Here is a 22,895-nt window from a genome sequence, read left to right as displayed (position 1 = left end):
TGAGTTTCAACGTTCATGGGTGTATTTCAACGTTCATGAGTGAATTTCAACGTTCATGGGTGTATTTCTATCGTTTTCGAGTATGTATCCTCGTTATGTGTGTATCTTCATCGTTTATAACTGTATTGTTTAAGCATATTCTTCTGAGTATAATATTTCAAATCCTTCATAAGTATATTCATCAAAATCATATCATAAAAAGAGAAAATCTAGCCATAAACAACGAGAAACAACATTCACACTGACAACAAATATGAGGAATGCGGATTATCCAAATATACATTGCTTTGTAGTATTGAAAAAGAAAAAGAAAGAAAGAAAAAGAAGTCAAGACACAAACAACGATAAACATTAACATTCACACTGGCAGTCCGCAAGAGAAACACCGGCTATTTAACATTTGCCTCCCTGTTAGTTCCCAAGCCACGGCGAAACACGTGACCGGAACACACTTGCACTTTGGCAAACTGACACGCTGGCTCCTTGTTATCTCCGAGCACGTGGCAACGCTACCCACAGAGAACCAGACCTGCAGTTTTCACACTGATGCAGCGGGAAGGTTTAGCACTGGAGTGAAGCTTTGAACTGTATTCTTAAACGTATGTTGTGTTGTTCCATCTTGATTATTTTTGATTAAGCTGAATAGGGAATTGTTTGGGTTTTCCTCTTCAGAACATAACATTGGAATGAAACTTTGAAATCTTACCTTTGCGTCGTTCCATCTCGATAATTTTTAATAGGCTCTAGTGCAGGTTATTTCGGATTTTCCACTTCAGATCAGCAATGGGATGAAATGTAGGAATCTTCACCGTTGTGCCGTCCCATCTCGATAACTTTTAATAGGCTGTAGTGGCAGTTACTGAGGTATTATTCTTCAGAACACCATAGGGGAAAGATGAAGCATTGAGATGAAACTAAATATCTAATTCTTAAACGCTGCGTGGGTACCAGTGGCTGTAGTGAGAGTTACTGAAGTTTTCAAATGTGATTTCGTATTTCTATGCATGGTTTTAAAAAAGGTACAGCACGTGTCAGAGTGGGAAGCTGCCCGAGTGAGTGGTTTACTGTTTGATGACGGGTTTTTAGAAGACGTGAGTGGACAGCGGTGAATCATCGTCTCAGATCGTCACCTCCCAAGAAAGAAAAGCCACCACGACCGCGTGAACAGCAACAACAACAACAACAACAACAACAACAACAACTACTACTACTACTACTACTACTACTACAACGGTAAAAAGAACTAGGTCAAGAAGACACACTCAAGAAAATCTGACATCATCTCTGCGGTCTTTGAAAATTATCTATCTGTGAGTAACAAGCGCCTGAAAATAAGGATCCTGCAGCGGAAACACGTGTATTATGGTCAGAAGTGGAGTAACTTTCTGCTGTCGCTTCAACTGTGTTCTGCGTTTTCCTTCAATCTCCTTCAATTTTAAGGTTCGTCTTTTGCAAACGCTTTGTTCTCTTATCAGGACTAATTTAAAAGGGCACAAGATAAGAGAGAGAGAGAGAGAGAGAGAGAGAGAGAGAGAGAGAGAGAGAGAGAGAGAGAGAGAGAGAGAGACTTGAAATCCTTATAACTTCTACTATAGCCTTGTTATTCAGCCAGATGCGATTCAGAAAGCTTTGTATAGTGTAGTGACTCGTTTAGTGGTAACTGCACTTTTTTTTCTATATTTGGTGCTCATGGCCAGCCAACATCCTTCATGTGTAAAGAAATATTTTTTTCTTTTACCTTCCCAGCGAAAAAAAAAAAATCAAATTTGACTGATATAATAAATGTGAATAAGGACGGGAATAATAAAAATTTCGGTTAAGGGCGAGATTATAATATATATTATCAACGTGTTCCCTTCTTTATCCTTCCTGACACACACACACACACACACACACACACACCAAGCTAAACATAACAGGTATTACAGGTGTTGACATGGACTGTTTTCATATCAACACCTCTCTCTTTCTTCGCTCTTACCAACATTTTCCTTTCCTCCCCCTTCCCTGAGCAGCATGCAGTCAAGGCAGACTTCACACAACCTGGCAACCTGCTGGCGGCCTGCGATCCAGCCTTCCAAGGTGACTCGTGCATCCCAGCCCCCAAGGTCTCTTCTATAGTTCCTCTAGCAACCTTGAACACTTAACGCCAATACTCTGAAGGGCCTTGTTCCCTCATAAGGACAAAGGAAGATGCAAGGGAGATGAACAACTGAAGAAGACTGTGTATTTTTTCCTATCACTAATATTCGTAAAAATCCCAGTAACATCCGGTGCAGTCCATTGAAAGAAATAAAAATAAGACACCAGGATGTTTCGAGACACGCTTTGTTTGACCTTCTACGCGCTCCAGCAAGACGGAACTCAAACATGGTCGGTGACTGGGTGAAACAACAACTTGCCTAAGTTTGCTGAGGTGGCAGAGACCGAGTGTGCGTGTACATCACATTAGGGTCAAGGAAAGGAAGGAAGGAAGGAAGGAAAATAAAGGAAGAACAAATACTAGTACATCTGTTAGTCTTTGGCTGTCTGGGGAGACCAAAATATTCTAACGTATAATGAGAGGAATAGGAAATAAAAGATTAAGAGAAGGAAGAAGAGGAAAAAGAGAAGAACGATGGAGAGGAAAAAGGAAAAAAAAAATAGTAGGAATGAGAGGAGGAAGATAATGATACTCAATCAAGGAGAGGAATAAGAAATGATAGGAAATTAAGGAGGAGAGGGAGGAGGGAAAAGTGAAGAAAGAGGACGACGAGGGACAAGAAGAGAGACATAAAAAGTAGGAAATAGAGGAGGACGATAATGATACTCAATTACTAAAGAAGAGAGAAACAGGAAATTATACGAGAAGAATAAAAAAAAAGAACAAAAAGAAGCGAAAGAGAACGACGACGGGGAAAAAGAAAACGAAAACAAAATAGGAAAGAAAGGAGGAATGAATACGCATAATGATAACCAATTAATCAAGAAGCATACAAATTAAAAACAAAAACAGATTATAAAAAGATAAAGCCACTGAGGCGACGCCAATCTTCTCCCGCGGTAATTCGATCTTGCAAAATCTAACAGCACAACATCCCCACTTGGCGCCTCTCTATGCAAGTGCCTGGCGAATGACCACTTACTTGGGATGCCTAATATCAGGCAGCGCACGGTCCAGGGGTATATAATCACTTAATAGAGCATTGAAGCCATTTGTTTGAAAGAGCTCTTCCCGCTTATCCTCTAGATCCGCCGGGAGGTAGTGTGGAAGGCCTTGTTCTCCTGGTCCTGTCCTAGCCTTATCCAGAGCCTCCTGCGTGTGATTATGCCAGTCAAACAGCTGCAGCCGTGCCCCTTCCTCTAACTTGGAATCCGGGAATACATAGCCCATCTGAGGAAGTAAATGAGAGAGTGATGTCATGATGATTCCAAGGGCAAGTTCAGGCTGGAGGGTGGGTTGTGAGGAAGTGCTGGGAAAGGTGGGGGGGAAGGGGAGAGGTGGGAGGATGGAGACTGGTGGGGAGGGGGTATTGGTGGAGAGATGAGGTGAGGAGAGGGGTGGGGAAGAGTAGGGACGGTGAGACTATAGAAGGGAGGGAATTGGTGGGGAGGGGGTCATGTTGGACGGGTAAGGAGAGGAGGGGGGTGGGGAAAGGAAGGGCGGGAAAAATGGTGAAATGGAATCCCGCCTGTGAGGCAATGAAGGTCATACAAGCCCCTCTAAAGTTACATAAAAAAAAAAGGTTACTTCTAAATGACGCTGGATAGAGATGTGAACACTCAACGTGCGGATAAAAATCAAAGCAAAAGATAAAATCACCAAACAGACTCCTCTTTACACTGCAAGGAATCAATCCTTAAGAACTCCGAATAAGTGTTATTATGGCCCGTATTCTCAAACGCTTTGCTCTCTCACCATCACTATTTTTCAAAAGCCACAGGAATAATTAGCCGAGTTTTCAAGAGTGTTTCTCCTGTTAATAATGTAGAAACCACGTTAATTTATCATAGAAACCGTATAAAAAAAAGAAAAAAAAAACACTCTTATTTCATTGTAACTTCAATTAGACCCTTTAAAAAGTAGTCGGGATGCTTCACATAAGCGTTTCAGAATATGATCCTACTTCCTATGTAAGAAAACGAAGGTTAGGTTGAAAATATGCCAAACTTCCTATTACTGCGCAAACAAAGCCTCCATTCTTTCTAAGACATGGCGGAACAAGGATGGCCTGCTAGCTGTGGTGGTAATGGTGGTGACATCTACTTCCACTGAGACAAGAGAAGATGAATTAACGCACTTTACTTTAAGAGCTTGGGGGGTGGGGAAGGTCATGGCATAGCGGGGAGGGGTGAGGGAGGGAGGAGGAAAATGACAGTTTGCATTTTTGTATTACTGATGCGTTCTCTGTAACCTTCGGAGAATGACAAAGCTAAAGCATCGCCTTCACCCTCAGACATGTATCTGCAGTGTTGTTATAACCTCAATCAACTGATCAATTTACCAGCTAGCCATAAATCCACGTACTTAATTCACTATCACTCGTTATAGCAACTACTAAAGGATTAAACTTTTAACAGATTTTACTAGAGAGCTGAAAGACGAGAGAATGGAGGGGTGAGAGAAAGATAAACAAATAAGAAAGGGGTCGTGCATTATAGCGCCACTGCGGAGGATAACAGATAAGATACATAGATAAAAGTTGAAATACTTAAGATGGAAACAGTACAAATATTAGATGCATACATGAAAAGTTGAAATATTGATACTGTAAACGGAGAGTGAAATAGGAAGGATGATGGAGTAGCGGTAAAACTCCAAAGGATGGGTGTCACAGAGGAAGATGCAAAAAACAAAAGCAACTAGACGGGACTTGTGCCTGGCGCCATCCTCTGACTCTAAGGAAACGGGGATAGAAGCAACAAGGTCATATAGCGCTGTAGAGGAAGAAGGAACATTACAACAAGGCATTCTGGACCACATTCTCAAACACTTCTGCGCCACATCTCCGCTACAATAAAACGGCCCTACTTGAAATTACACGGATTTGTAAGGGTGATTTTTATGGTTCTAGTGAGGGATTAATAAGATTTACACACCCTTAACGTGAGGAACACTACTGCGAACCAGACTAATCATCTCTATGACGTTTGAAAATAGTTGTGGCGAGAGAGCGGAGCGTTTCATAATATTAGTCTTGAAAAGGAACGCGTAACCTTGCATGTGTTTGGTCTGTGTTAGAGGCTTGGGGTCACCGCTCAGTGTGTCATTACTATTCCGCACCCAGAACGTCTTTTGTTCACCTCTGTTGCTTATCGCTTTCACCACTGTTACTTCTATCCATTGCCACTAATCTAATATTTGTACTTTGAATCTTTCACTGGTACAGTTAGATAGGTTAGATTAAAAAAAAAAAGGAGATAGGAGGGAACTGGTTCTCGACTAGAGTGGTAGATGAATGAAATAGACTCAGTCATCAAGTTGTTAGTGTCAAGTTATTATGGAGCTTTTAGAAAGATTAGATAGATGACAGGGAAATACTAGGTAGGCACGTTTCATGCAGGGACTGCCTAGCATAGACCAGACGGCTTCCTGCAGCTTTCCTTGATTTCTTTTATTTTATTTAATTATAATCAACTTTTCAGATTTACTTTAGTACTACGTAACTGATTTCTGGAATATTTTATGTCTGAAGCTTTCAAGGGAGTGCTTCATGATCTTAGTAATGGCTTTAGCACATTTTCCATGATTACTGGAATATATAAATAAATATATTCAAGAGAATCTGACTCAAGATCTCTGTTTCCTTTGATATTGCTTCTTATGAGAGACCCTTAAGTGTTTCGAAATACTAGCTATGATCTTTTTAATTAAATGTAGCCTAGAAAAGAGGGAATCAACTCTCTCTCTCTCTCTCTCTCTCTCTCTCTCTCTCTCTCTCTCTCTCTCTCTCTCTCTCTCTCTCTCTCTCTCTCTCCTACGTGTCAGTGCAAACAATTATTTACATCACTGAATATTAATGAAGGACGACCAAAGCAGTATATATGAATTTATTAAAACTATTCTAACTTGTAATTTTTTCAATACGTAGACTCTTATTCCTTGACGGGTAATGGCTAGCTAACGTCAACGTCTGCGCCTTGTTCCTCCTTTGTGTTCCCTCGTGTATGTTCGGAGAGTAAAGCTATTATGAGTAATGCATTAAACTATATCGATTGACACTTAACTAGAAAAAAAAAAAATACTTCACCTGTCATGAGAGAGAGAGAGAGAGAGAGAGAGAGAGAGAGAGAGAGAGAGAGAGAGAGAGAGAGAGAGAGAGAGAGATTGATTTAACGATTCTTAATTCCAATGCCACTACTTCAGTACACACACACACACACACACACTTTCTCTATGGTTCCTATTTTTACTTCACCGTCATACATATTTTCGTGATGTATTTTTTTTTCACCCTCACAGGATGTGGAGGGAGAAAGAATGAAAGGATGAGAGGGAGAGGGTGAGAGGGAGAGAGAGGGAGAGGGTGAGAGGGAGAGGGAGGGAGAGGAAGAGGGAAGGTGTAAAGGGAGGGAGGGGAGAAATTATGTTTGGGTGCACGACATACTGGCTTGAGAGAGAGAGAGAGAGAGAGAGAGAGAGAGAGAGAGAGAGAGAGAGAGAGAGAGAGAGAGAGAGAGAGAGAGAGAGAGAGTAGGCATAGGCTGTTGCTGTTGCTGCTGTTGCTGCTGCTGCTGCTACTACTACTACTACTACTACTACTACTACTACTACTACTACCACCACCACCATCACCGCCATCACATCCGCAACATTACCACTATTAATGTTGTTATTACATACTTCCTCTACTACTACTACTACCACCACCACTTGAGCCCACGTGATGGGAAACAAAACAGGTTCACCCTCAATACTAATAAACTAGGCCCCACCCAACACCGACGCAAAAAAAAAAATAAAAAAAAAAATAATAATAATCAAGCGAATTTTACAACCGAGAGTGAAGGACGGGGAAGCACGGTTCAAGGTAATGCTGCGGGAGAGGGGGAGGAAGAGAGGGAGTGAAGGGAGGAAGGGGTCAAGGATCAACATCACCATGGAAACAATGAAGACAACCTATGTTTACTGAAGGAGAAAGCAAAGAAGTAAGGAGTAGGTTGAGCTAACTTTTGTAGACTATCCATTCTACTCCTCATCTACACTACACCATTCTTACATACTAATTCTTCCTTTTTTTTTTCCGTGTGTTGGTCAGTAACTCCCTCATCCACCTAGCTATAAAAGAATGGCCTTGCCAAACCTTTCACACACGCTCCTCCATTCCAGCCTTGCCTGGCTAGTTTCCTCTCTGCCTACACACACCCACACACACAGAACCACACAGGATTCTAAAATTAACGTGAAATTAGCCTTATCTGTTCACCCATTGTTATCTCCTTTCCTTCTCACTTCATTTATCCACATCCTCTCTCTCTCTCTCTTACCATTTACTCAACACACAATAACGAGAGAGAGAGAGAGAGAGAGAGAGAGAGAGAGAGAGAGAGATTGTTTCTTATCTTCTCTCACCAGAAAAGAATAACCTGATGATAACACCGTAGCTAGAAGATACTTTTTTTCTACTTATTTCATCCTTTAACATCATCACCCCAAACCTATAACACAGGTAAGCACTAATAAATCAACCTTACCTGGCTATTAACAAACTCCTCGCTGTTCACTGCACCTTCATTTCCATTATTATTATTATTACTATTACTACCGCGTGATCTTAACTTCAGGTTCCCAATCAACTTTTTATGAGCTTCCCTCCATTCATCGTTACGTCCAATTTTATAGACACAGAGGGCGAATAGACCCAGGAGAACTACGGCGTATATGTTTCGGAAAATGCCACGTCTCCCGCACACTCGCATGGTGAAGCATCGGGCGAGACAGGCACGCACACCCTTCCACTGTTGCCCGACAACTGAGTTGGACTGAGTACGCGAGTAACTCAGTCCACTTGTGAACCACGCAAGGAAGATATTCAAAGAAAACGCTTTTAGGGGTATCTTAAATACTTCGCCATAACCTCCCAATTTTCTTCTTTTACAAATCTTATCATAAGGTTTATTCATAGATATATTTTTTATTTTACTTTATTATGCATCATAGCCAAATATTCATTATCCTAAGCATGCAACATCTGTTTTCACTCTACATACATCTACGGTAAGGTTAATACATCTTACTAACACCTAATTACAAGTAGCTTTACCTTCCAGGCTTGAATATGAACTATAATTTCTGCTGTGTTGAATGGCAAGAAAAGTCAAGACCAGCACCTTCACAGATGTATCAGGCTGAAGTGACAGTTCCTCTCATGCTGAAAGACAAATATAACTACAGGTAAAACATGCTTTGTGAATCCCAACATAAAAACTACAGGTAAAACATGCTCTATGAATCCCAATATAAAAACTACAGATAATACATGTTCTGTGAATCCCTACCACTACTTAGAGAACAGAAAAACTGGGCAAGGAAAAACTGATCCTTGTCCAGCATCATCCTGGATAAAACACTGGAGGAATATAAATGGTATGCCAAAGAAGATTGACCCACTGACTGTCCCTAGTTTTTGACATATTCCAGGTTTACATAAGTGGCACATGAACAGGTCCCTGGCCCACCATCTGCTTTGGTAAAAAAAAATATGGATAGAGAAGGAATAAAGAGATGGTATGTGGTATGGCAGAGGACACCAACTCTCAGACCCACTACTGCCAATTTTTGAGAAAGATTCCATGCTTACATAAGTGGCAAAAGGCAAGTGGATTTAATATTGCAAGATACTATAACTCTACCAGTCAAGGATAAAATTTCAAGATATATAATATTAATACTAAATAAAAGAGGATACTGATCTTTTCACAGGCATTTTCTCCATAATTACATACAACAGAGACTAATTTTTGTATCATAACCTTTTAAATAGTTTTATATTCCAAAAAGACAAAATTAGTATTCCCTCTTTTTTGTCTATGCATTTTTTTAATAATGCTTTCAATGTTAACAAAGGACAGCCAATGCAGTAAAGAAATTATGAAATGCAGATCAAAATGTTTATGAAATGAAAGGAACACCAGCCTTCATTTCACCACTACTAACAATCTTCAGCAAGCAATAACTAGCAAGCACATAATTCTCACTTCCCACCTTTTGATCTCCTGGCAGTGATCGACTCAATCTTTGTTCTGAGCATTGCATACCAGTCTTCTCCCTTCCTCATCTCCATTGAGCGTGTGGGGAGGGACTTAAGGTGAGTAACAAGTTCTGTCACTGGAGGCACCCCAGCTTTCTGCAGCGCCTCTGGGAACTTGGCAGGCGAGGCAGTGGCAATGTAGGCGTGGGGTAAGTGTTCTCCTCCCATTTTCCTGGTAATGAATGAGGTATTTTAAGTTAGGGTAAGTTGGGGGGGGACTGAGGTTAGGCTCAACATAAGATTTCTTCCATTTTCCTGGTAATGAATAAAGCATTTTAAGTTATATATTTACTTAATGTATTTCCTTAATGCTCCAAGATGGGCCTAATAATTTGATGAATATATTACACAAATGCAAGTACAGAAATAGTAAAACATTAGAATAATTCAAATTTCATGTACTCAAACTAGATAAATAAAAGTGTGTACCTGTAGTGGTAAGCTGCAGCCACAGCAGTGTGGGGACACATTATATAGTGGTGATCATGATGAATCTTGTACAAGGTATTAGTGATCTCCTCATCATCCACAGTGAAGGTTCCTGTGGTAATGAAAACAGCACATGAACAGCATGAAATGTTATGGGGCTGGAACCTTGCAGGATGTCAAGGTGCAATCCACAAGAGAGCAAGTGACTCTTTAGATCATGGAATGATAAAATAAACAAAATCAATGTTTGAGATTATTTACTAAAAAATGTCCCATGTCTGGTAAAAATATTAACTTTTCTTCTTGATATTTTTCTCAACAGAACTTCAAAGAATTAATCTAACAATTGCATAATAAACAGCACATTTGTTCCCATCAATTCTAACACAAACTGATCTGTCACCTGATGGCACTTCATGAAGTTACAAAGTTTTCTGAAATATTTGTCAAATCCCCTTAATTACTGAAAATGCCCTGGTACACAAATATGGTATGTTTCCAGTTATGTTGGTATATTGATTCTAACACCATGCTGCTCTTCTCTCTTGTACCACTCACCTGTGACAGCTGTCCTCATGGCCTCCATGATATCCTGAGGGATTAGCACCCTCCCATTGCTCTCAAAATCCTCCATCAACTGTACAGGGAAAATAGCAAATCTCCATCAACTAACTGTACAGGAAAAATAGAAAACTCATATGACTCATATAACTCATATAACATGTACAGCATATCTATTCATGATGCTATATTGTGTTCCACTAACTGCCAAACTAATTTTGCTGTCTGAGGACATGTGGGCATGATAACACTGCCATTGATTGATGGTCTCATTCACTAATCTACCTATTCACATCTTCTAATGAAAGAAATTATAATATAATTAACTAATCATAAGGCAGCAGATTATTTCTACTTGATACTCCAGTATCTTATAAATTAGAGGGCATAATACAAATACATTACTTTGCCACATCTTCTGAAATAAGACAGAAATATGTAGACTAATCAGCTTGTGAGAGCATCATTTGGCAGCATGACATTCTCACCTCACCTTCTTCACCCTGTTAGTGTCTCCATCAGCATACAGGTACATCAACCGCTCCACATTGTATGGGATCTGAGGAATGGTCAACAAGATCACATGCAATTAGAGAATCTTGGAGACTAAACCTTTCTTCTCCAACTATAGGAAATATAGGTAAGGCAAAGTAAGAAACACTGGCCTTATAATTCTGAACCAATTAAATAAACAAGATAAGAAATCAGATTAAAATTATAACAGATGAAAGAAAAGGATGAAAGATTGCAAATGTTTCACAAGTATTCACATTATTTTCAGGACAAATACACATTATTTTCAGGACCATCATCATGACCAGAGCCAGTAGTGACGTACACCCAAAGCAAGCCCAGTTGTAAAAGATTCAAGTTACAGTTAATCAATACCACATACCAAGACATAAAGTGCCAACCCAATGTCACTATGCTAGATTAGTAACAGTGTTTAAAACATCCATTACTTGAACATACAGTTATTGCTTACAAATAATCCTACAAACCACATCTACCACCACATAATCAACATAACATTTTGGCATGTTATCTAAATGCACTCTAATTCCTAACAAATAGAAAGATGCAATTCAAACAGAATCAATGCAATTCAGCCACACACAATGGCTTCCCATCACATGTTATGCACATAGAGCAGACAACTGGCATGAAAATCTGGCATTATCCCAGTTTCCACAGGACAAGGTAAAAAATGTGAAGTGAGCACTGAAAGTAAATAGTAAATATCAAGACAAAAGTAGTCCAATGCATGTCAATATTTACTCAGAGTCAAGCATAGTACACTACATGCTCCACGAGCCTCTTTTACCTGTATATCCATGGCAGGTGCTAAGGATGTGACTACATTGCCCTGCACAGAAAAGTCTCCACCATCTAATGTTCTGGCAACAATGTTGTTTGTGTTCACTCCTGCCACTAGTGTTATAGGAAGTCCCATTCTCTGAGCAAGGCAACCAGCTGTAAGTAAATAAATTATTGCATGTAGCAAAGGTAATGTGAAAATATGAGTTGCAGTATTTTCATAGCTTATAGTGGAAAGCAGAAATAAAACATCAGAACACAGTATATACATATAACTTAATGAGAAGCAATAAGCATTCTTCATATCCATTATCTTTTTTTTATATTCTCTACCCTTATACCAAAGGTTAGCCATGACATGCAAGAATAATGAGAATAAAAAATGTAGAGAAGGAAGTTCCCAGTCCCTTCACTTTGTCCCTTTTAATTTTTCTTTATGATACTCAGACTGCAGCAGCAGTATTCTTCCAGCCTGGCCAGATAATGTACAGTTGGGATGTCAACTCTCCCACTACCAAGGGAGGGTTTGTTTAAACTTCCATACCTATACCAGGGCTGTCTCCACAAAAAGAGTATAGCCAAAACCAGGCACACAACTTTCACATCACACTCATTCACACCTCTCTTAACCCCATGGCCCCTGATAGAGAAGAGAAAGTACTCCTGTCCTTACTTTATGGATATCAGTCACAGATGCTCAGACTGTGCAACTAGTTTCTACAAAAATTTTAGAAATCTGGTATAAGACTGGCGAGTTCAATACTGTACCTGTAATGTTGCCACAAGCCCCTGTTGGGATCACCACCTCCACTGGAGAGCCCACTTTTTCACAGAGTTGGAAGTACAAGTAGAAGTAATGGGCAATCTGGACCATAATGCGCCCCCAGTTGATGGAGTTGACAGAAATAAGACCATGTGATGCCACCAGCTGACTGTCACCAAAGCACTGCTTGATGGGTTGGTCCAGGTCATCTGATGTGCCTTCAACTGAAAATGTTGATAAAGAACACATTAGTTACATTAGCACTACATTATACCTTAATATGATTTACAGTAGTTCCTTAATATACGTGAATCAACATAGCCTCAGTTATGCATGGATTGAAAACTGTTCATTTTTATAATGTGGAAAAATATGTAAAACATGAAGTTTTTGGCAGTTGCACCTAATAACACTTGTATTTACCAAACAGCACTGGAGGTAAGTGAGACAGTGCCAAGAAGAGTGGGTGAGATGTGTGAGGACTTGGGAAAAGTAAGGCACAAAGAGAGGAAAGAGAGTTAAGTTGCTTGAAGTAAAGGAGAAAAGAATAGAGTGTGAGATGGATCACAGGAAAACAGCCATAAGTACTATAATATCCAGTCAATTGTCTTTTTGAAGTCTAAATAAACACACAATTCAGTCACTTCTAAGCTGAAAGACTGCCAACTCACCACGATAGACATGCACATTGTCTTCCATCACAGTGGTCATCTGGAGCTCCTGGATGAGGGTACAACGGCCCTTAGGCAGCAACACCACAATGTCCATGTTTGTCCGGCCACGCACCCCCTCAATGGCTGCACTGCCAGTGTCTCCTGAAGTGCCTGAGGGCAGGTGGACATCAAACACTGAGTCTTATCTACCTTACACAATGACATGGGAATTCAAACAATGAGACATGTGTGGTGAAATGACACATACATCAAAATGACATGTACAAAAAATAAAAATCATCGCACAAAAATATAAAGGACTAGACACTGATTATTAATAATGAAGGTCACATGAAATCAAGTAAATGCTTCAAACATTGGCCTTAAGTGTTGAGCTTCAATAAACATTAAGAAATCTCATGGAAACACAGGCAATATGCTACACTTGAAACTTTTTGGAGTGGAATTCTTAGCCAGCCCTTTGAAATGTGAGCTGAGTGTGGCATCATTAGGTTCAGCCCCCTCCACTTCCACATTCATCATTTAGCATTGCCATTGTGTGAATCATCTGCTGTGAACCACCCTACCTGATTTGATTAATATCTGAGATATATCTCAGTCAGTACAAGTAAGCAGGAAGGTGATGGAGGGATGGGCAAGACTTATTTCAGATACAAGTCAAGGCAGGCAGTTCACAGATTATTCACACATAGGCAATGCTAAAGGATAAACAGGGAAATGGAGTGGACTGTACACCAGCTTAACACTAACAAAATCAAACTTATGACAATCCAATGACAAGAGTCTTCCTACCAACGAGAACAGTGACATGGTGACCAGATCTCGTGAGGAAGTAGCTGAGCAAGGCACACACCACCTCCAGCCCCAGGTCCTTGAAGGCAAGTGTTGTGCCATGGAACAGCTCCACTATGTTCAGTCCTCCATTCAGCTTCTCAATCCTCACCACCTCTGGGATTCTAAACCTATGCAGACTGTTCTTGATGAGCTCTGAAGTGTGAGGAAGAACAATAAATATTTAAAATATAGCTAAAAAAGATGGATTACTTTGGTGGTTAAAATATAAACACTTCTCAGGCTAAAAAATCTATTTGCACACATATATATATATATATATATATATATATATATATATATATATATATATATATATATATATATATATATATATATATATATATATATATATATATATATATATATATATATATATATATATATATATATATAATAGGCTCATTTACTCCTCAAAGGAAGGTAGATGATGTCAAATCTTGTCTTAATGTTGGAGTAAAAATACAGGTAATAAAATTCTCAGTGCCTTTCCTCTACTTATAACAATCATGTGCAGTCTTGTAACTATCAAATATAATGCCCAACAGCAGAGGTCATTTCAAAATTAAACAAATCAAAACAAATCAACACTGAGTATCTGAAGAATGTGGCCTTCCAAAATACTGCATTCCTCACCTTGCAGTTCTACGGTGGGAATTTCTGCCTCATCTATGAATCTTCGGGCAACTTCACATACAAGGTCGGTGTAGGAATAGCCAGAGAGACCTTGTAATTCCTCCTTCTGTAGCACAGGGACCTCCTCTGGCATGTACAGGCCCATATCCTTTGCATAGCCTGAGGACAACGTTAAATCTCAAATCGTGAAGTTTACACCTTGATTACTAAATTGCTACTCCTAACTAGTAGTTGAGTCCACGATCAGAAGTATTAACATTCTGGTTCATAAAGTCACACTCAGTGTCATTAAAGTCAAGCTGAATAATCAGATTTAACTAGCTTTAGCAATTGCCACATGACAATGAACTGTGACTGGAGTGCATTTCAAACACAACCAAATGCTGTAACCTCCTAGCTAGCCACACTGGGGTCCCCTCAGTGTGGAATGAGGGCAAAATGAACATAACAAATATTTTTAATGGTTGAAAGCAATGAGTATGAGTATACATCCTCATAATAATTTGAATAAGAAAAAAAAAAAAAATCCGTCATGTACCACTGGATTACATTGGGAGCAACTGAGGAGGTGCAGTTCCCTTCCCCTTTAAGTTAAGGAAGGTTGAGAGGGGGTGTAGCTCCCTTCCCAGCTTGGTAAGGGTAAATCTTATCAATAGCAGCTCCTTATGTAATCTACTGCTGCCCTTTTCCAGGACAAGCAAGCTTAGGACAAGAAGGCAGGGTTTTAGGGTGGAGAGGCTAAAATAAGCCAACTTTAAGAAGCTTCAAAAGTCTAAGGAGAAAACACTTAACAATTGTCAACAGAGGGAATATCCGCCCCTACACCCCTTACTATGCTATTCTAACCTTTAGTATGCCATTGTGGAACAGACGTTTTTATCTCAATATTCACCATATTTAAGATGTCACACGCCTAAAAAAAAAAACTTACCAGCGAAAAGGACTTGCTGAAATGACAGGCCCTTCTCCTGTCCACGTGTGCTGCAGTACTTCATTCTGACACTACCACTGTCTACAACAAGGAAGCTTATGACTCTCTAGCTTACTTGGTCTATAGCACTCACACACCCACAGGATCAGCCGCGGGCACACACTGAGTTAAATCAGAATGAGGAAGCTCGAATCACCCTAACACGGTATTTCCCTTTGGCAACAACTCAACGTGCCGCAGATTAAAGATGTCTTACATAATTCTTTATCTTTAGTTACTACACTTCAGCAGGTCTGGTGGATCTAGGCCTAACCTGGGTTTTTATGGGTGGTTTCATAATTGTAGTGATGGTCTGATAAACATTTTACGTTATCAATGGAGAAGAACGCCCATGAGAATCCATATTACGAAACACTGCAACGCTACACTTCACTACGTTTAAAATGCTCCATTTCATTTATTTTTTTTTATGGTTCTAATGACAAATTAAAAACATTATTAACAGGAGAAGCATTCTTGAAAACCCAACTAATTATCTGTGACCTTTGATAATAGTCATTGTAACCGCAAAGCGTTTGAAGACAGAAATAAGTACTAAATAGTTGATCTTGATGTGGGAGTGCAATGATCCCACGAGGATCATATGAGGCCTACTAAATAGTTCTTGTTATGAGTTGGTGTTTCAAAACACAAACCTTTATAATTTTCTACTTGCTTAAGATGAGTGATGAATAAACTACATTGCACAGACGGTGATTAATTATGCAATTTTTATTCTCCATTTCTTATTGTCTCAGGTTGTAAAAGATTTCGTGCCCCGCGATATTCAAAATGTAATATAGTACCTCCCCTTACTCTCCAGTCAGTAATGTAGTACACTGTATTATAGTACGGAGCACGTCTCCAGCCACTCACTCAGTAGGAAAATAAATACAGAAAAATATAGGTGTTTTATTAAAATCAGTTGTACATATCACAAAGTTAAATACATATGAATAGCACACACGCAGTTGTCAGAATTACACTGATATACACAGGGATTGGAACACAAGCTGCATGTAACAAAGGATATAATGGCTTACAAAAGTGACTGTGTTAATGGCTGCCTCTCATAGCTTGGGTTCAACTTCACAGGAATCATGTCTGTCACAATGCTTTATTCATCTCATGGCATGGTCAGTCTCTAAATGAATGTTGTAAAGAAACATGCAATAATTTGTGTAATGCAAAAATTGCAGCACATATGCCTAAAAAAAAAAAAAATTATATATATATATATATATATATATATATATATATATATATATATATATATATATATATATATATATATATATATATATATATATATATATATATATATATATATATATATATATATATATATATATATATATATATTAATTTCCTTGAGTTGACAACAGCAGTCATTACTTGAAGCCACTACTTGAGGCACCTTCAAACCCACTTTTGACTAAGTGAACACATGTGAATGAAATAAATGCTCCTGAAGCAAACAAAAAAATGAAGATGGTATGTTACTGATGGAACAAATTATTGTGACTGAATGGAACGATTTTGTCTGCATTTCTTCCTTGGACAGCATTCATTTATGACAAGAAGTCAAACACTTTATGTACATGTATCCTAAATTAAGGTTGTCCTTCAGGCCTCATGTTTTTTTTCCATATGTATTTTTAGGAATGTTCCCACGTGTGTCCCTCATAAGAAGGCTTTGTATCTATTTGTGGCTGCCAGCTTTACACTGAAACTACAAACCAGTCTAGCAAATAATATGAAAATATCATATATATGTATATATTTATATATATAGGGAGAGAGTTATACAGACATGAAGTGTGCCATTATCAAGAGTCATCAGATGGCTTTGGAGTGAACACTTGGGGAGTTCTGTTCTGTCACCTGATATGTGGACCACCGCCTCCTCCACTTGGACAAACTGGGAGCTAAGCTTAACCAAGAGTTACATACAGTGCCTGAAAAACTAAAATCTGCAAGATTTTAGCTTATGATTATTAATAGAAATTAAAACTTAAGGCCTACATCCTTAACTAGAATTTTGAAGGTGAAGGCTACATAGAAAGAGGATTTTTTTTTATATTTACATTCATGTATGATCCTCAAGCCCTAAACTATTTTGTGACAGTAATATAGTGCACACACACCTCACTTTCTTAACTTACAGAGAAAACATTATATTAATACAATATTTTCCTATTAGTTTGTAATATGCTGTAAAAACTTGATCATCCATTCAGTTAGCGACTGTAGTGGGTGAGGCAAACTGAAGAGTGCTTGGTTAAGGCAGGGATTGATATAGGTACTCTGGCGGCAGCAGACCCACACAGACTTCTACTTAAGCATTATTTCTCCACTGAAGCTCAGTATGTGATGCTTTCCACTTTTGAAAATGTAATTATCTATGAAATGGAAGGAGGGACATTTAATTTAAAGATGCTATAGTGAAGAATATCCGGATAATGTAAGTCTGACAATGCTGTATCATAAAGGCAGTCATTCAAATTTTATTGCCTTTATGGAATTTATGCAATTTCAATTTCACTTAGAAAAAAATTCCTACAATTAAAGCAACAGCTGGATGGCATTTGGACTATGTATGCAGTAATTTTCTTCTCACCATGTTACTTACATCAACATTGTTTATTGGGCCAAAAAATAATGTTTGTTTTGCTGGGTTAAATACAAAATTCATTTGCACCAGACACTGACAAAACAATACAGACTGAATGTTGTATGCACCAAACACAGGTGTATGTCTTCCAGTGCAGCCACCAAAACTTCTTTTAACTGGGCACTTGAGGGAGAGTTGTGGCTCTTCTTTCTTGAGTGTACCTCGAGGTGACCCACCACCCAGGTACTAATGCTACAAGCTAACACAAGCCGACACATCCGCTGAGGTAAAGACTTGGAACAAACTGAGCAATCAAAAGCCTATTATTTAAACAGCTCATTCAAATTCCATTTTCTTTCACTGATCTTATATATAGGCAATCTAGTTATTCTCTTTAAGCCTCACAATTATGCTTACTAACTACAATGATTCATTCCAGGTGAGATGCAAGTCCTATCAAGTTCTGGGTGAAGTCTTTAAGGTGAGAACAACTTAAATGTATTTCCTGGTGACCCAGACAGCCAGACGAGGGTGCACCAGTGAGCCAATCTCGCAGTTGACTGTTCTGGTCTCTCCGTTGATGACAAAGATGGCAGCTTCTGCTGGGGAGACCATGAAGCGTCCAAACACTCCAGAGGACACGATGGGCCGGTTGGTGTTCCTCCACTGGGCCAGGTCTGCTGACATGGCCCGCCCAACCCCAGTGATCATCTCCACTTTACCTATGGGAGTGTAAGTTGCATATCATTATTGCATGTATAGGCAGTGATACAAGTGTCATCTTCTACTTTCATGATAACATTCTCCACACACAAATCTAAATCAGAGCAGTCTATATATAGTTATTTGTTTTCATGTGACTACTTTAGGTTGTAGCAGTAAGCACATTTAATGATGCTTCCTTTCTAGTAACAAAATCACTGTTATGGTCCCAACATCCTTTCATTCTCTTGGTCATGTGTTTAATCCCTAGATAAAGGCTTATAATGGCTAAAGATTTATCTCTCCTTCAAATTTCTTAGTGTTTCCACTATGCTTCAAGGGAATAGGGAGGGGATGACAACAGTAAATATAACTCACCAGTGTGAAGGTCCAGGAAGAATATGTCATCTTTATCTGTGGAGGCGGCAAACAAGTCATAGCTGTGTGTGAGGCGGGAAGGGAAGAAAGTGACATCGCTCACATTGAGAGTTGTGATGACATCAAACATGTAGTCCAATCCGTGATCTGCAGCAGATTCAGAGGAAAACAAAGGAAAATTTTAGTTACATTAAATTAAACAGAAATCAACTGAGTATTTCTCATTTCACTAAAGTAATACCAGTATACAGCAGGTAAATACAAAGCTTGGATAAGAATGGATAAGTAGCCCATTCCATTTAGTAGTTTACTGGAATTTTCTATTGATCTAAGATTCTTGGTAGGATTATTTCAATGATTTGCTATCTAAGTAAAATTCAATAAAAAATAACCCACCGGTGACTTTTTGGACAACAATCTTAACGTGATCCTGTGTGTCCACTGTAACTGCAAGTGAGGAGTCTGGCACAACATGAGGCTCTCCTGTCAGTGAGGGCTTGTGGCTCAGGACTGCATCTGTCAGGTAGTCAAGCACCAGCTGTCCTGTGCGCCTCCCAGTCACTGGTTCCTGACAGTCCATCACAACCAGGCCATCTGAAAGCAATGGTAAATCAAATGAAACATCTGTCTTTAATTGTTTCAATAATACATAATATAGCAAATCTGAACATAATTAAAATAGACTTAAGAAATTATATAGACCTTGGTTTTTGACACAGACAAAATCTATGAATGGAAAGCAAAAAGGTTAAGGGTCAAAACTTAGATTTACAAACTTACGTAGGGAGGAGAACACAACATGCTGAGGGACGCAATTGTAAGGTGTCAGGTCAACAGTCTTCACATACTTCATGTTGGCCAAATCAAGCTTGTAGAGACCACGCTGGTTAGTGTGTGTCACATAGGCATAGCGGAAGTCATGTCCCAGGTCCTGAAATTAAGAGGATGGTCGGTGTTTCTGGTCATATGAGATCACTACAATCTTATGCAATATTTCAACAACAGGTGCCTCCAGTCTATCAGTATTATGCACCTTTCTGTATCTTCAATTAATTTGTGAGTAGATTAATATTATAAAGAAGATGTACTGTACATGCATTTAAGGTTGAGTAAAGAGCATGGATATAGATGGATAAAGACACACCTGAGTGGAGGGAACAAACAGGTTCTCAACAAGATCAAAGTGACCATCAATGGGCTCTGGGTGCACTGTGTGGTGCTTCTTCTTCTGAGAGGCATCCCGGATCACCTGGAAAAAAGACCAGGCTTAATCTACACGCTCTTATAATGGTTATAGAAAATATTATCCATTATATTTTTTTGGTAACTCATTCTAATTTCAACTCTTATGAAAAACTATTATAAAAAAGCATGTAAATCTGAAAGGCTTAATAGAAAAATAAGATGTCACCTGTATGGTCTTGATTCCATCATCCTTGGTGGAGCGCCAGTTAAGCACCCACACCTGGTCCAGGTTGGGCACATAGGACAGGTCCACAGGGTACTGGTCCGTCACTATCACCTGCACGTCATGGGGAAGCATTCATCATCTTACTTCAATGGTACCAACACTAACGACACTGTAAAAGTAACCTGCTCTCTCTCAATATCTTCAACAGTAGTTTAATAAATTGTTTAGGTATAATTAATGTTGCAAATAAGCATATATGTAAGATGAGCTATGAGACTATCTCTTTTTCACTAGGGGATGACAAGGCTAAGAGTGTGAATGATGTATGTGTGAATGTGTGTTGTCTTGTCTGGGCTACCCTATGTGGGAATGCTGGTCTGGTATATAGATAGGTGGATGTCCTAATACAGGAAAAAATTTACTCACATCCACAACTACCATCTGAGGCACTGACACCACCAGCACACGGTCCAGTCTTGGCTGTGTGACATAGATGTAACGCTCGGCCACATTGATGGCCCGACCCCAGGAGCAGTTGGTGCCTGGAATGTATACACACATACAGAAAATTCATCTGTGGTAAACTGACTGTCATGAGCTAAAAAATTCCCTTATTGTAGTATGTCGTAATCATACAGGTGATAAGCATTACAGACAAGCACTCCAAACATGTATAAAAAGGAATGGAACTCACCTTTGTCACCACACACATACTCCTGAGTACCAGGAATCACATCAGTGCCCTGGATGACATGGAAGAGCCGGCACTCATCAGGCTCGTACACAGCCACTCCCCAGTCGTGGAACACAAACACTCTGCTCTCCTGCTGCTCTCCAGCTGAGGTAAAATAAAGCAATAAATACAAATACCCAGACTGTTGTAGCTTGAAGCTGATGGTTGACTCAGAGTAAACCACACTTGTCATTCATCCTTCCTTTACATATACAGTAAAATCCCTCTCATCCGGCATTCAAGTATCCGGCAGCTTCAAGTATCCGGCACATTTTTCCCCGAGCCTTAAAATCAATAAAAAATCAATGTGTACTTATAAAATCGATTAAAATTCCCGTGCGAGGCATACTTTGTCCCCTTGCCACCAGAGCGCACTGCTTCGCGCCACCCGCGGCCCACTGCACTGTGTTTACTCAGTGACTCAGTCCCGCGTGTGCACTGTTTATCGCCTGACACCTTCATCATGCCTAAAGTTGTAAAAAAGAGGAAGCGTGTTGTGCTTACACTTAAGCAGAAGGTAGACATTTGTCGACGATTAGAGAGAGGTGAAAGCAGACAGCAACTAATGGCAGAATATGGTGTGGGCTCATCAACTATTTATGACATTAAATCCCAAACGAAAAAGTTGTGGGATTACATGAAAGCCACCAACATCCCAAAAGGCACCCCAAAGAATGAGAGGTGTGGGGAGCAAAAAAGTGTCACAAACACTCGTACATTTTCATATCTTTATTGTATGCTATACATGTTGGCTAATATTGAATAAAGCAAATAAGTGTATATGTACTTTATTTTTGTAATCCATCAACTTATTTATAGGAGGAAAGTATTAAAGAGAATGTTAGTACAGTAGTATTGTGTGTTGGTGAGTGTGAGGTGGCAGCGTGGGTGGCAGCGTGGGTGGCAATGCGTGGCACGGCGATCAGCTGATCTTTGTTATGGTAAGATGTGTGAGTGTAGGGTGGTGATTGTGGACATAATTTCACCTCTATTCAAGTATCCGGCAATATTCAAGTATCCAGCATGTCGGCGGTCCCGTTGATGCCGGATAAGAGGGATTTTACTGTATTTACTATAATTCCTTTCATTATTTGATAAATAGTTTCTTATCATCCTTCCATTTTATACCTATATGCACTATAATTCCTTTCAGGGTCTGATAGATAGAGTTTATTATTGCAATACTATATCTAAATTTTAGTATATTCTAGAGACACAAAGCGACGTACTTGGAGCAGGGTTCTCCTGTACAATAAGAGAGCTGATGTCCCGTGCCATGCCCCCCACACTGGTGGCTTGACACATGTAGGCGCCAGTGTCTGCGTAGCCAATGTTGCGAACCCTGAGCTGGGTGCCATTGCCCACCACCTGGTACTTATGGGGGATGTCCACCCGCAGGGGCTCATCATTCTTGAGCCAGTCAACCTGTTTATCCATGGCAGGTAGAAAACTATTATGTTCTTCTGCATATATAAACTAAAATGAAACCTACACAGCATGAGTTGTCATCAATAGTATAGGCATTTGCATAAATATATACATTATAAACCTCAGATAATGAGTGCTAGAAGACAACGACACGATGACTTATTCTGATAATATATGGATTCTGGCAGTATATGAATTTGACGATCTTTGGAGACAAA

General features: G+C 39.4%; 3 protein-coding genes across 6 annotated transcripts in view; all 3 read right to left on the bottom strand.

The window, feature by feature from the left end:
• The window catches only part of LOC135109260 (N-acetylgalactosaminyltransferase 6-like), a 28,041-nt gene extending 20,072 nt beyond the window's left edge, over positions 1 to 7,969 (bottom strand). The window contains exons 1-2 of the mRNA XM_064020528.1: positions 7,675 to 7,969; positions 3,126 to 3,373 (exon numbers count right to left, since the gene is read on the bottom strand). Coding sequence (XP_063876598.1) covers positions 3,126 to 3,373; positions 7,675 to 7,899 — 473 coding nt within the window. The 5' untranslated portion in view covers positions 7,900 to 7,969. The remainder of the gene's footprint in view (positions 1 to 3,125; positions 3,374 to 7,674) is intronic.
• A 139-nt stretch (positions 7,970 to 8,108) lies between these two features.
• LOC135109258 (threonine synthase-like 2) lies at positions 8,109 to 15,987 on the bottom strand. Of its 2 annotated transcripts, none has more exons than XM_064020525.1 (11): positions 15,686 to 15,987; positions 14,442 to 14,600; positions 13,767 to 13,961; positions 12,972 to 13,124; positions 12,306 to 12,524; positions 11,545 to 11,693; positions 10,714 to 10,779; positions 10,218 to 10,296; positions 9,660 to 9,771; positions 9,185 to 9,402; positions 8,109 to 8,351 (listed from the first exon to the last, which is right to left on the bottom strand). In XM_064020525.1, the coding sequence occupies exons 2-11, from the start codon at positions 14,584 to 14,586 to the stop codon at positions 8,347 to 8,349; spliced, it is 1,341 nt and encodes a 446-aa protein (XP_063876595.1). In that variant the 5' UTR covers positions 14,587 to 14,600; positions 15,686 to 15,987; the 3' UTR covers positions 8,109 to 8,346. The 2 variants fall into 2 exon arrangements, with proteins under 2 accessions (XP_063876595.1, XP_063876594.1); XM_064020524.1 differs by lacking the exon at positions 15,686 to 15,987 and adding an exon at positions 15,373 to 15,653.
• A 323-nt stretch (positions 15,988 to 16,310) lies between these two features.
• Positions 16,311 to 22,895, bottom strand: part of LOC135109255 (follistatin-related protein 5-like) — a 129,537-nt gene continuing 122,952 nt past the window's right edge. For all 3 annotated transcript variants that reach the window (XM_064020515.1, XM_064020517.1, XM_064020516.1), the window contains 9 exons: positions 22,479 to 22,674; positions 21,211 to 21,354; positions 20,943 to 21,058; positions 20,517 to 20,627; positions 20,250 to 20,354; positions 19,886 to 20,036; positions 19,502 to 19,699; positions 19,106 to 19,252; positions 16,311 to 18,747 (listed from right to left, as the gene is read on the bottom strand). In XM_064020515.1, coding sequence (XP_063876585.1) covers positions 18,518 to 18,747; positions 19,106 to 19,252; positions 19,502 to 19,699; positions 19,886 to 20,036; positions 20,250 to 20,354; positions 20,517 to 20,627; positions 20,943 to 21,058; positions 21,211 to 21,354; positions 22,479 to 22,674 — 1,398 coding nt within the window. In that variant the 3' untranslated portion in view covers positions 16,311 to 18,517. The remainder of the gene's footprint in view (positions 18,748 to 19,105; positions 19,253 to 19,501; positions 19,700 to 19,885; positions 20,037 to 20,249; positions 20,355 to 20,516; positions 20,628 to 20,942; positions 21,059 to 21,210; positions 21,355 to 22,478; positions 22,675 to 22,895) is intronic.

Source organism: Scylla paramamosain, chromosome 18 (genome assembly GCF_035594125.1).
Source record: "Scylla paramamosain isolate STU-SP2022 chromosome 18, ASM3559412v1, whole genome shotgun sequence".
In the NCBI taxonomy this organism is placed as follows: domain Eukaryota; kingdom Metazoa; phylum Arthropoda; class Malacostraca; order Decapoda; family Portunidae; genus Scylla; species Scylla paramamosain.
This window is presented reverse-complemented; position numbering and strand designations above follow the sequence as displayed.